This window comes from Halichoerus grypus, chromosome 1 (genome assembly GCF_964656455.1).
Source record: "Halichoerus grypus chromosome 1, mHalGry1.hap1.1, whole genome shotgun sequence".
NCBI classification, from domain to species: Eukaryota; Metazoa; Chordata; class Mammalia; order Carnivora; family Phocidae; genus Halichoerus; species Halichoerus grypus.
Window position 1 is genome coordinate 185,630,850 of NC_135712.1, and position 12,157 is coordinate 185,643,006.

General features: G+C 45.9%; 1 protein-coding gene across 3 annotated transcripts in view; it reads left to right on the plus strand.

The window, feature by feature from the left end:
• Positions 1–11,637, plus strand: part of PRICKLE2 (prickle planar cell polarity protein 2) — a 313,543-nt gene extending 301,906 nt beyond the window's left edge. For all 3 annotated transcript variants that reach the window (XM_036117113.2, XM_036117115.2, XM_036117114.2), the window contains one exon: positions 5,553–11,637. In XM_036117113.2, the coding sequence (XP_035973006.1) occupies positions 5,553–6,427 (875 nt within the window). In that variant the 3' untranslated portion in view covers positions 6,428–11,637. The remainder of the gene's footprint in view (positions 1–5,552) is intronic.
• The last annotated feature ends 520 nt before the right edge of the window (positions 11,638–12,157 follow it).

Below are 12,157 nucleotides of genomic sequence, written 5' to 3' on the forward strand. Positions count from 1 at the left end.
AGAGAGTGACATAGGAGAGCCCCATTTGGTTGGACTCTATCAATATGCAGGGGTTTGACACTGAGTCTCGTGCTGCACAGACAAATGGGATAAAGAGACGAATTTCCTCTGTGTAGAGAAGTAGTCCCCAGCTGCAGTTTGGAGGCGCAAATTATTTTAACCGTGGCTCATCTTCAGTGAACATTGCCATGTGTCTGGCCTGGGGGGGGGGGGTCGTCTTTCTCAGATTCATTCATTCATAGGATCACACCTTCAAGCATTTGTTTGCCTTTACATCTGGCTGGGTATAAAATTCTTGGGGCACGCTTCCTTTCATTGGAGTTTGGGGTCTTGCTTACTACTTTCTTCCAGCATCTAGAATACCACAGTACCAGCAGCAAGATGAGGGCTAGCAAACAGGAGTCAGTTCCTGCTCTCTTAGAGGTTCTAGACTAGCCCAGGAGTTGAAGGTGAAAGGGAGACCGCACAAAGGTACTGCAATTGTGATGAGTCTTAACGAGGAAAAGTACATTTCTCCTCCTGTAATGTCGCTACAACTTCGGAACTCAGATACTGTCGTTATACCCATTTTAGAGATGTGTCTCTAGAGGCCCAAAGATTGCCCCAAGTCACCCAGCCAGGAAGTGGTTCTCCAGTTCAGCTCGCAGGGAGGGAAGGAAGGTTTCTTAAGTTGAGGTATGATCTGTGATAGTCTGGGGGGCATGGAAGCTGCTAATTTAAACACATCTCCAGAGCTGTGATTAATAAGCCCAAACACTTTGTGCAGATCGAGGAGCTAATTATAAACCACCCGTCTTCAACTTTAAAATTGGAGACGCCCCAGATGGTAGGCCGCGTAATGAAGCACCACAGACAATGAGACTGACAGGTATGACCGTGTGTTTCTGTTCCTGACGGTTAGCATCCCACCCATCTGAATTACAATTGGTTTTTCTTTAAGTCCTGTCCCACTCCAGGTCAGAGGGTAGCTGCTTTTTCCTAGCTGTGGCAGTGTGAGGCTCCATTGACCTTAATTCCATAAATATTTATTGAGCACCAGTGGGGTACTCCTAGTTCTGGGGGGGTCTGGTGAACAGGGGAACATGATCCCTGCTCCCAGAGGGCATCCATTCAACTGCAAACATACGAACTTAAGAAAATAAGTCAGGGTGGGGACCTTAGAAATCAAGGCTACAAAGTGACTGGTTGTTGGGGGGACAACTTGCTGCTTTAGAAAGAGCAATCAGGGCAGGTATCTCTGAAGAGGTGACATTAATGATGAGCAGAAGTCAGCAGTGCAGAGGGGAGGGTTTTCCAAAGAGGGCTGGAATGAGCTTGCTGGTGGTGAAGGTGTAACTGAAGCCAAGTAAGCTGGGAAGAGCATTTGGTGGGTGATCTTGGAGGCCCCTGAGGGTCTTGAGGTCTGCATAAGGACTCTGGACTTTGCCAATAATGAAATTAACCACAGAGATACCTGTTTAGGGGCAAATATGTGATTGTTGCTCATCAGTGGGTAACATTGGCCATTCGGTTCATGCTCTGCGTGCAGGAAGACCCTGGAGAAAAATCTGAGTTAATCAATAAGAAGGTTTATTCATAAGTAAATTAATGTATTAATAATGTCTGCAGTGAGCAGGTAGCTTTTGCAACCCCACCCCCACGTCCCCGAGAGAATAGCCTATGTTTGGGATAAGTGATTAGTTGTAGGCTCTGGGTTGAGCACCGGGCCCCTCCTGTTCTTGACTGAGCATTTTTCTGTTCTGGGGAGGGTCGAGGTGGTTAAGGTTATCCTGAGATCGCCCAGAACACAGAAGTACAACCCGAGTGGGACTGAAGCTGCTCTTCTTCATGTTAACCTCATCGAAATAAGAATCTGTTCACATACGTGATGTCCTCAGAAATGCTAGACTTGGGGGCTTCTAAGAGACAGGGTCAGGAAAACAGCTTGTTTGGCAATGTATGGTATTTGCTAGCTTGTTGATGCTGACCCTGATTCCACTCCAGGGCTTGTGGAGAAAGCCCAGCAGAGATCACTGCATCCACCTGTATAGCTTCTGCTTCTCCCTGTGACTTTGAAGAATTTTTCCCTTCCCTACTGGATGGAGTTCACCTGCCCCGACGACTCATTCATCATCCTTGGTTGCTGTCCTGTCCTCTCCGCCTTCAGGTTGGGGAGGTTCTGGAAGTGATTAGGCTGTTGTAAATCAGCTTTTATGATGTGTGTGTCAGAGATAAGCAGCAGGGAAAGGGGGAATTAAAGATCTCATCCCCTCCTGCCCTGACAATTACCCCGGTAATGGAATTAAAAAATCTAGATGAAAGTATCGTGGTTGGCAGAATAGTTTCTCCACGGGCATAGCCAGCATTTAAATTTGGCTCTTTAACGAGAACACTGCTTTATTTTTATGCATGTTATTGAGGTATAGCTTACATATGAGGTAAAGCAAGCAAAATATTAAAACTGCACCTCAAGAAATTTTTCCATGTGTATCCTTTTATAACCATCACCTAGGTCTAGATATAGAACATCTCTGGCACCCTTGAAGTTTCCCTGAGGTCCCTTCCCCCTGCCCTGATCTCTGCCACCATAGACGGCCTCAGGCTGCTCTTAAACTTCATATAAATGGGCTCACACAGCACATACTCTCTTGTGTCTGCCAGCATTTTCTATGACATTCATCCCTGTTGCTTGGTGTCGTTCATTCTCGTCGTTGTGTGGAATTCCACCATATGATGGTTTCTCAGCTCTAGCATGACTGACCTCTGGGGCTGGATAATTTTTTGTTGTGGGGACTGCCCCGTGTGTGCATCATACGGCGCTCAGCAACATCTCCCTGGCCTCTCCCCTTTAGATGCCAATAGCATACACCACCTGCCCCCCAACCCCAGTAACTTCCTCGGGCATGGAAAACCAAACCATTGTATATGCATACACTACAGTTTTGGGGAAACTTTCAAACTTACTGAAATGTTGCAAAAATGGAACAAACAATACCCAGAATGTCCTCTTTACCCAGATTCACCTCTGGTTAACAGTTTATCCCGTTAGTTTATCATTGGTTCTCTCTTGCACACACACACACACACACACACACACACGCAATGTATTTCTGAACGATTTGAGAGGAAGTCACATCCAGCTCATCCATGTACTACCATATCCTTCCCTGTGTATTTCCCAAGAGGAAGGATCTTCTCCAACATTATCATAATTATCACCGTTATCAAAATTACCACAGTAGATTTGGCATAATATGGTTATTAATTGCCCATGTCCCAATTTTTGTCAGTCGTTCCACAGTTATGCTCTATAACATTCTCACTAGAGAATAAGTTCCAGAGGGATTGGGTATTCTGTATCGTTGCCATGGTTCCTTCATGTTCTTCAGTGTAGAACGTTCCCTCAGACTTTTATGATAGTGGGAAAAAAAAATGTTTTAAGATATAGTCCCTTTTTTTTTTTTTTTTAATAGAATTTTCCTCATTTGGGAGCTTATCTCATGTTTCCTTCTGAATCCATTCAGGAAATGTTCCTGACTGGAACACTGCATGAGTGGTAGTGTACCCTTCTCAGGACTTACGTCGGGAGGCACGCAGTGTCCAGTTACACCTCATCGATGATGTTAAGTTTGCTCTCCTGGTCAAAGTGCTGTCTGATTTCTCCATTGGGTGGCTACTAAATTTTTCCTTACAAACTAATAAATACGTGGAGAAACACTTAACCACCGTGTAAATACCCTGCTCCCCCATCAAATTTTACCCCCCTGACTTGAGCATAAGTTGACTCTTGCATGAATCGATCTTTATGTACAGTGGTCACAAAATGGTGGTCTTCCAAGTCCAGCACCCCTTCTATGCGTACTCATTCTACTCAACATCCTACTGTATACAAGAGCCCAGTCTTCTCCCCCATTTATTTGTTGGTGTGTTTATCTGGTATAGGTATGGACTCATGATTTCCTCCTTTTTCAATGGTTTATAAATCATTACTGTTTTTAATGTTTTGATGCTCAAGTTGCTCAGCTTTGGCGAGTGAGAGTCCCTCATTTTTCATTTGTAACACTTCCTTCCTCTTTGGCATAGCAAGATGTTCCAGGCTCAGATCTTACATTCCCTCCTCCTGTCCTGGAATCAGCCATCTCTCCAGACTCCTAATTCCTTTTAAGGGGGAATGGTATGAAATACAATTTATTGATCTTTTTTCCTATTAATTGACATTTGAGTTATTTCTAGTTCTAAGCTACTATAAAGAAAGCTTCTCCAAATACCCCTGTACATTTTTTGGACCTATAAACTGATTTCTGTTTGGTGTATAATCAAGAGTAGCAATGGAAAATCATAGAATCGCCACTCTGATTGTACACCCAACAGAAATAACACATTAAGTCCACACACACACACACACACGAAAGGACACAGATTTTCAAAAAAGCTTCGTTGATAATTCGTGTGTATGTTTGTGTGTGTGTGTGTGTGTGTATTTAGCTTAAACAGATATTGCTAAGTAGTTTTTCAAGTGTTCAGAACGTTAGTTTTGTCAGGGGAGTGGGGTTGTTGGCCCCAGCAGGGAGGGACGAATGATCAGTGGCAGGGGTCATAATGGGCCATTGCAATTCAAAGACATGTTTTCTGCAACGAGCAATGGCAAAATTGCTCATCTTCCAACAGGTAATGAGTAAAAATGCTGAGATTTTACCACCTGGGCCATTCTTAAGCCTCTCTTTCGAGAGTGCTGCTTTAGGATGGGCAGCACGGAAGTTACTCAAGTCAAGCATCTCCCGCGTCCTGCAGAATGGCTTATTTCAGTGGTGCCATGATGGCACTTAGGGACTGCAGGTCCATTGCTAGAGATACCCGCTGGTCATGGTGTTGTTTTAAAAAGTGCCTCCCCCGGGGAAGAAGGAGTGTCCCAGAGTCCCACTCACATCTTCTGGCTGTCAGGGGCCCATTTAAAACCCTGCAGCAGTCATTTACTGAAGAGCCTGAGAGAGCAAATATCCCTCTATGTACACCCAGGGAGTCACTTAGTGTTTCAGACATTTGGGCTATGGGGCTTAGGGACTACAGGCACAGGGGGAAGCTGCTGGAGGCTAACAGGAAAGTGAGTTGGTCTGGTATCATGGGATTAGATGTGAGGCTCAGTGTTGGTAGGAATTGCTTGGGCATGGCCCAGCGGCTGTCGCTGGAACCTTCCACATCCAGATGTGTCCCCTGTACTTAACAGTGCAGCATTAGATCAAAGGGGTAATTGACGCACTTTGTAAAGTGAAATTCTAAACAGAGGAAGCATGCATAAGATGCACAGTGGGCTCCTAGTGACTTCGATGAGCCTTTGGAGGAATTAGTAACTAGTAATGTACCTCTGTGGATGCATTTTAACCAGGTATCCTCTCTAGGTGGGCACTACCCCCCTGTGGAGCAGGGAGAGCTCTCCCAAACATTCTGAGAGTGGCTTTGTGCAGCGTACAACTGCACAACCATATGCAGCGATCCTGGATAGACGGCGGTTCCGATGAACAAGACTGCACGTTTGTATTAACCTCCGTGGTCCTCTCTTCCCTCTCTCCCCCCAGGCCTGTCTGCTGATGGTGGCGCCAAGCGCCAGGAGCACCTCTCCCGGTTTTCCATGCCCGACCTCAGCAAAGACTCTGGAATGAATGTCTCCGAGAAGCTGAGCAACATGGGCACGCTTAACTCGTCCATGCAGTTCCGGAGCGCAGAGTCGGTTCGCAGCCTGCTCTCTGCCCAGCAGTACCAGGAGATGGAGGGAAACCTCCACCAGCTCGGCAACCCCATTGGGTACAGGGACCTGCAGTCCCACGGCAGGCTGCACCAGAGCTTTGATTTCGAGGGGGGGATGGCGGGCAGCAAGCTGCCAGGGCAGGAGGGCATAAGGATCCAGCCCATGAGCGAACGCACGCGGAGGAGAAGTACCTCCCGCGACGACGCTCGCCGCTTCCGACCCCACCGCTCCAGGCGTTCCCGGCGCTCTCGCTCGGACAACGCCCTCCACCTGGCCAGCGAGCGCGAGGCCATCTCTCGGTTAAAAGAAAGGCCCCCGCTCCGAGCCAGGGAGGACTACGACCAGTTCATGCGCCAGCGGAGCTTCCAGGAGAGCTTGGGCCAAGGGTCCCGAAGGGACCTGTACGGCCAGTGCCCGAGAACGGTGTCGGACCTGGCTCTGCAGAATGCCTTTGGGGAGCGGTGGGGACCCTACTTCACCGAGTATGATTGGTGTTCCACCTGCTCGTCCTCTTCAGAGTCTGACAATGAGGGCTATTTCCTAGGAGAACCCATCCCCCAGCCCGCCCGCCTGCGATACGTCACAAGCGATGAGCTGTTGCACAAATACAGCTCCTACGGCCTCCCCAAGTCTTCCACGTTAGGGGGCAGGGGACAGTTGCACAGCAGGAAAAGACAAAAGAGCAAAAACTGTATCATCTCTTAATACGGTTGGCGTCAGGGAATGGGGGAAGATGGGAGCTAAGAATGTACATCCAGAAACTTGCACTGTTTTCAGTTTTCAAGCGCTTTCCGGGGGTGGTTGCTGGAGGAGAAGAGGAACATGGTGCCGGTTGTGGAGGCAAGGTTCTAGACTGACTCAATAGGTAGTCCCAGTGCTTGGCATGTTGAGTATTATTTGCACATTTCACTTTGGAAACGCTGTAGACTCTGTGGAGGCCAGGGTTGGCCCCCTCCTGCCCGTCAGTCTGTGTGGAGTCGCCTTTCGCAAGATGGCAAACTGTTTCCCGCTCGCTTATATCCTCTCTGGTTCTCTTACTTTTAGGACCCTTTTTCCAGTAAGTAATTTGTTTATTAGCCAGGACCCAAGACTAAGTTATTTACATGTCCATTGTAAATGCAATGTAAATGAGAGTTCTGATAAAATATTTTTGTATTTTGTAATATCAAAGGAATTTCTATATCGTAGGACTCAGTGAAGACTTGCATGCACATCCAGCGTTGTCTTTGAGTAGTATTCAGAGGTGGTCCAGGACCACCTTTTTTTTTTTTTTTTTTTCCTTTTTTCTATACAAATTTGTTACATGTCAGTGAGACCTTTTTCAAAGGAGTTTATTCAATTTGACTTTTTGTGGCTGAAAAAAAAAAAATGAACTATTACACCCAAAGTATTTTATGCTCCATTCCATCTTAAGGAGACATCCTTAAGTCTGCTCCCACCCTCGGTAGAATTTCTTCTCTACAAAGTGATAGTAATTTTTTTTTTAATTGCAAACGTAACTTTTGCCAATTAGAGAAACCAACCAGTGTCCGTAAAGTCCCGTGAGCAACGCCATCCCTGCTGGGAACATTGAAGTTGCTTGCTATTGATCTGTCCCTTGGGGAAAATGAAAGTGACTGTGAGTGGTACCCGTCGTGTGATGTCAGCATGACGTTGTTTTGAATGTGGCATTATTTTCTGGTGCTCATGTTTCCTGGATTATATTATCTGCTTTCCTTTACCAAGGCAGACAGAACAGCTGCCTTAGCCTGACAACCGGTTGTCCTCAGTGCAAATGAACTTAAGCAGTACACATGTAGGGGCAGAAGGTTCTGTGGGGCTCTGGGAGTGACGGGGTGTTCTAGAGCGTACGTCATGCGTGGAGAAGGAACAAGGGAATTCAAAAAGCAGAAAGCAAGTCAAGGGTGGAGACTGAAGGGGAATATGAAGGAAGGTCAGAGCAAAGAGAGCTTCTGGAAATGAAGTAGAGTGGAGGTGACCACTACCTTGAATACCCCTCCCCCCCCCCCAGTGCTTGTGGAAAGAATCCAGTTTAACACACCCCGTAACCAGAGTGTCTGGGTTACCCAGGAACGGGAGCTGCTCGGGAGATTTCAGGGTGATGGCCTTGAAAACCAAATGCTGTTCAGAGGGGGATTTTCGTGTTGAACTTTGGGGACTGTTGGTCAGATAGAAAATGGGCTCAAAAGTGAGTTTGCTTGAAGAAGACATTTAACGGTTGTGTTGTTTATAGTAAAATAAAACTTCCTACCTTGCTTCAGTTCAAAATGAAGCGCTGGCTTTTTCTTCCATTCTCCTCCTCCCTTTAATGGATTGTGGCAGTTGAAATAATCCATCGGAGGACCCACCTTTAGTGAGATGTACTGTTGATGTAGTACACGGTGTATCTCAGTGCCCATCTGCCATGGTGAGGTGAGCGTGGTCTCTTTTCAGTATAGTAGTTAATATTTTCTAGTATTTTTTTATGGAGAGAATGTGAAAAGTGGCTTTTCAGACACCATCCCAAATGGGTCTGGGGAAAAGAAGGCTGTAAAGGTCGTGGAAATGGCACTCCATTCAGGATGTATTAAAATAATTTGCTTTTCAGGTATTAATATGACATTTGTCATTGTCACTGATTTTTTAAAAAAGCAATGCAAATGTTGGTTGTGGCTGTTTTCCGCATGCTATCTTCATATCTAAATGCTTCATTAATTATCCAAGCCTCCGGAGAATTAACTCTATTACGTTTGTATAGTAAGTTTGTAAACTGCTTGGCAAAACTGATTAAGAAATAATGTGCAACACCATGCTACTGAAGTGGCAGGTTTCTGGTAGAAATCGGGCGAGTCCAATTTGGAGTTTTGAGTTCCTTGATTGATGAGAATAAAAAGGCATTTGGGAATAAGAAAAGAGAGACAATAGTAGATCGCTTAACATAACAAACAACTGAAAATCGTGTCTGTCCTCTGTGGCCTGGAATTCAATGAAAGAAATTCTCCTGGTAAAAGCTGCTTTCTAACTCCATCCTTTCCAGAAGTACCTCTTACTTTCCCCAGACGAGGCTTGAGCCACCATCAGCAGAAAGAAGAGGGTGGCCGGAAATCAACCCGTAGCCACATCCTGTGAGAGGGTGGGAGGAATAAGCGATTTCAGAGCTAGCTGCCCAGGGAGCATCCGGCAGCTCAACTGGCCAGAGCTTGAAATATATTGAGATGCAAGCCTCAGGGTCACACTGTCTATAACCAAGTTCACCTCCGTGTGTTCCATCTCGGCTTCTCCCCACCCCACATGCAGCCAGGCACCTTACAGATGATGCCCAGGAGGCTGGTAAAATCATTACAAAGGTGATGGGACCTCCAAGTGAATGCCCTGGAGAGAGCAGGATGTCACTGTTGTAGGAATTCTACCCATTAGTGATAACTTACACCTAACATCACGGAATCCCAGTCCCAGAAACTCAATGCGTTCTCTTCTGAGGCAAGAACTTAGGGTCCTCACCTGATTCCTCCATCATAACCACGAGCTCTTTCTGGTCAAGTTTTGCCTGTGAGTGGGGCTTACACTCACCTCTTTCTAGATTTCATTTCATCTTCGATAGACTGTTCTAGAAAAGTAATCTTTTCCTAGTTTCCTCTCATCTCTAATACCTTGGGTTTGTTTTTTCTACCTCTCTTCATATTGGTCTTCTTGTCTTTTGGTTAAAACCACCACTTTGGACTTCAGGTCATTTCTTACCGCTGCTCAATTCAGTGGCAACAGAATGCACTCTTTCCCAGGAAGAAGTAGCCATTGACGGTTTCCTGAATGGCCCTGCCAATACATACAACCCTTGATTCTGTGAACAGCTTTCTTAGCAGCCTGGTGGCATGGAGTGTGGCATTCAGGTACCCTTCCTTCTGTCCTGTAGTTCCAGGATCTCTATCAAGTGTGAAGGTGAATGAGGTGAGGGAAAGCAGAACCATGCTCCCTGGTCCTGTGCAGGTGTAAGGCGGGTAGGGTTCCTAGTGTTGGTTGTTTGATGCCTCTTTTCCACATTCACCTTCTCATCTCTAGTCCTTCCTTTCTGTCCTCAGCCAGCCCAGTGAACAAGCAATTTTGTCTTTCCAGTAGGGGACCAGAAGACAGCCCGTGCTCATCCTCTTTTCCCATTCTGTAGGATGCTTTTGCACTGCAACCAACTATATTTCCTTCTTCTGCAGTGGTTTTCCACTTCTTGGGTACCCCTCGCCGTTGCTGAGTTCAGGTGCAGCCAGTGATGACGTAGATGTAACACGTGCTCTTCCATCCCTGCAGCCCGGCCCATAGAACCAATGGATGGCTCTACGCTTTCCCGGGGAGCATGGATGCAGCCTCAGAAAGCTTTATGACACTCCAAGCTGCCAGGGTCAGTCGATTAGAACTGAGGTCATTTGATAACAAGTCTCATTTGTGAACTGGTTTTTATTTATCTTTCCATCGTTTGCCATGGGCCCAAAACAGTACACCAACCTTTTTAGGAAGCCTCATTCATAAATGACTGTGAGAGCCCAATTCCTTTGTGGATGCTAAAAGTGGAGGCTGACTTCTTTAAGCTGTTTTGCTGTCTTTGTTTTAAGACAAATCTCTTCGGCCTCCTTTTGCATTCCCATGTTCTTGGCCAATTATTACAAGCAGCCTTCTGTTCATCCTTTTGCAGAGGTCAGATAAGAGGCCATCTTACTCTTCATCTAATCCCACCTTCTAACCAGAAATAACACAAATATTTGAATTCCAAGGAGAAGTGCTCTGTGTGTATTTCTGTCTAACAGAAACCAGATGCTAATGGCTAAGAAGGAGGATCTATCTCTGACCAAAGGCAAGTGGGAAATGAAACCAGTTATCTGAATATTTCATGTCAGAAGAGTTGCTATTAGCAACTGTTTAGCACCTTCAAGGCTTTGAAAGGGCTCTACGGACAGCCTTCCAGCTGCAGGACTCAGCGAAGCCTCCTCTCCTGATTTTGAAGGCACTTTCAGGTTTCCGCCTTTTGAGGTCCATCTCTCGAAGCACAAGGGAAGTAGAAATGAAGACAGCTTTGCCTTGCATCCAGTGCTTGGCCCCTTGGGGCCGTCAGCAGACACCAGAGCTCGTCTGTCTGACCACTTGGAAGCAGTTGTCAAGGTTAGGACCAAGAAAGTATTGGATTCCTTTTCCATTTTCTCGTAATAGTAGCCCAGTCAACACAAGACTGCCATAAACCATGACTCACTATTGGGAGCTATACTCTTTTATAAGCTTACTTCCTGCTAACAAAACTAGATTTCCCCAAGGGGAATAAAAAAGGAGGGAGGAAAGTCACGTTGTGTAGGAAAACATTTCTGGTGATTTAGATACGATGAATCTGTAGGATAGAAAAAGAAAAAATTGTTCTATCCTGAGTTTTTGGAGATATCCCTTCACCCTACTGGGCATTTGGCCATTCATGTTCAATAGGTCACTGTCCCGCCTTTTTAAAATTTTTTGGAAAGAGTTACCCACTAGTAAGGTCTGCTCTCCAGCCTCTCTAGTTGATATTCCTGTGTTTCCATAACGCATTTTGGTTCTACGATGGACCCTGACTTAACATTCTAAGGTCTAAGAGTCCTGCATTTTCCTTAGCAAATTAGGACTTCGGCAGTTTTCCCTCTCCTAAACACATTCTTTCCTGTATAGAATAGCTTTGCCCATCTCCTGCTTTAACTCCAAGTGCATAAACAAAACCTCAGAGGGTCTGAGAAGGTGAGGCGGGCCAGACTCTGTGTTGTGTGTCGAGTGTCAAGCTATTTGTAAAGAAGGTCTGCAACGGGCCTTTGGTGTGGGCTCTGCCAGAGACTGTTGTGAACACTTTGCTTGAGATCCGTGCCCTGTAAAATGGATATGTTTTACTGATGTCTGTAATACATTTGTAAACTTCCAATAAAATTTGAATAAAAGAAGTGTTGCCAATCTTCTCAGTCCTCCCTCCGTTTCCAGATTTCTTGAAATTGTTGCCTTTGAGCATCTCAACAAAGAAGACAGGCTACACGTGTCAGGGGATGAGGTTTACTATGAAGGGTGAACCTGATTGTGTCAATCAGGATTTTTCAACCTCAGCACTATTGACGTTTGGGACCAGTTCATTGTTGGTGGCGGAGGACTGTCCCGTGCCTTGTAGGATGTTCAGCAACATCACTCACCTCTCTATGCACTAGATGTCAGTAGCTGTCCTCCCCCTGGGTTGTGACCGCCAGAAGTCTCTCCATGCATCATGCCCATTAGGATGGCTACTATCAAAAAAAAAAAAAAACAAACAAACATAACTGGGGTGGGTGAGGAAGCGAAGAAATTGGAGCCTCTGTGTGCTGTGGGTGAGAATGTAAAATGGTGTGTCCTCTGTGGAAAAGAGCACAGCAGTTTCTCAAAAAATGCACACATGGGGCGCCTGGGTGGCTCAGTCGGTGAAGCGTCTGCCTTCGG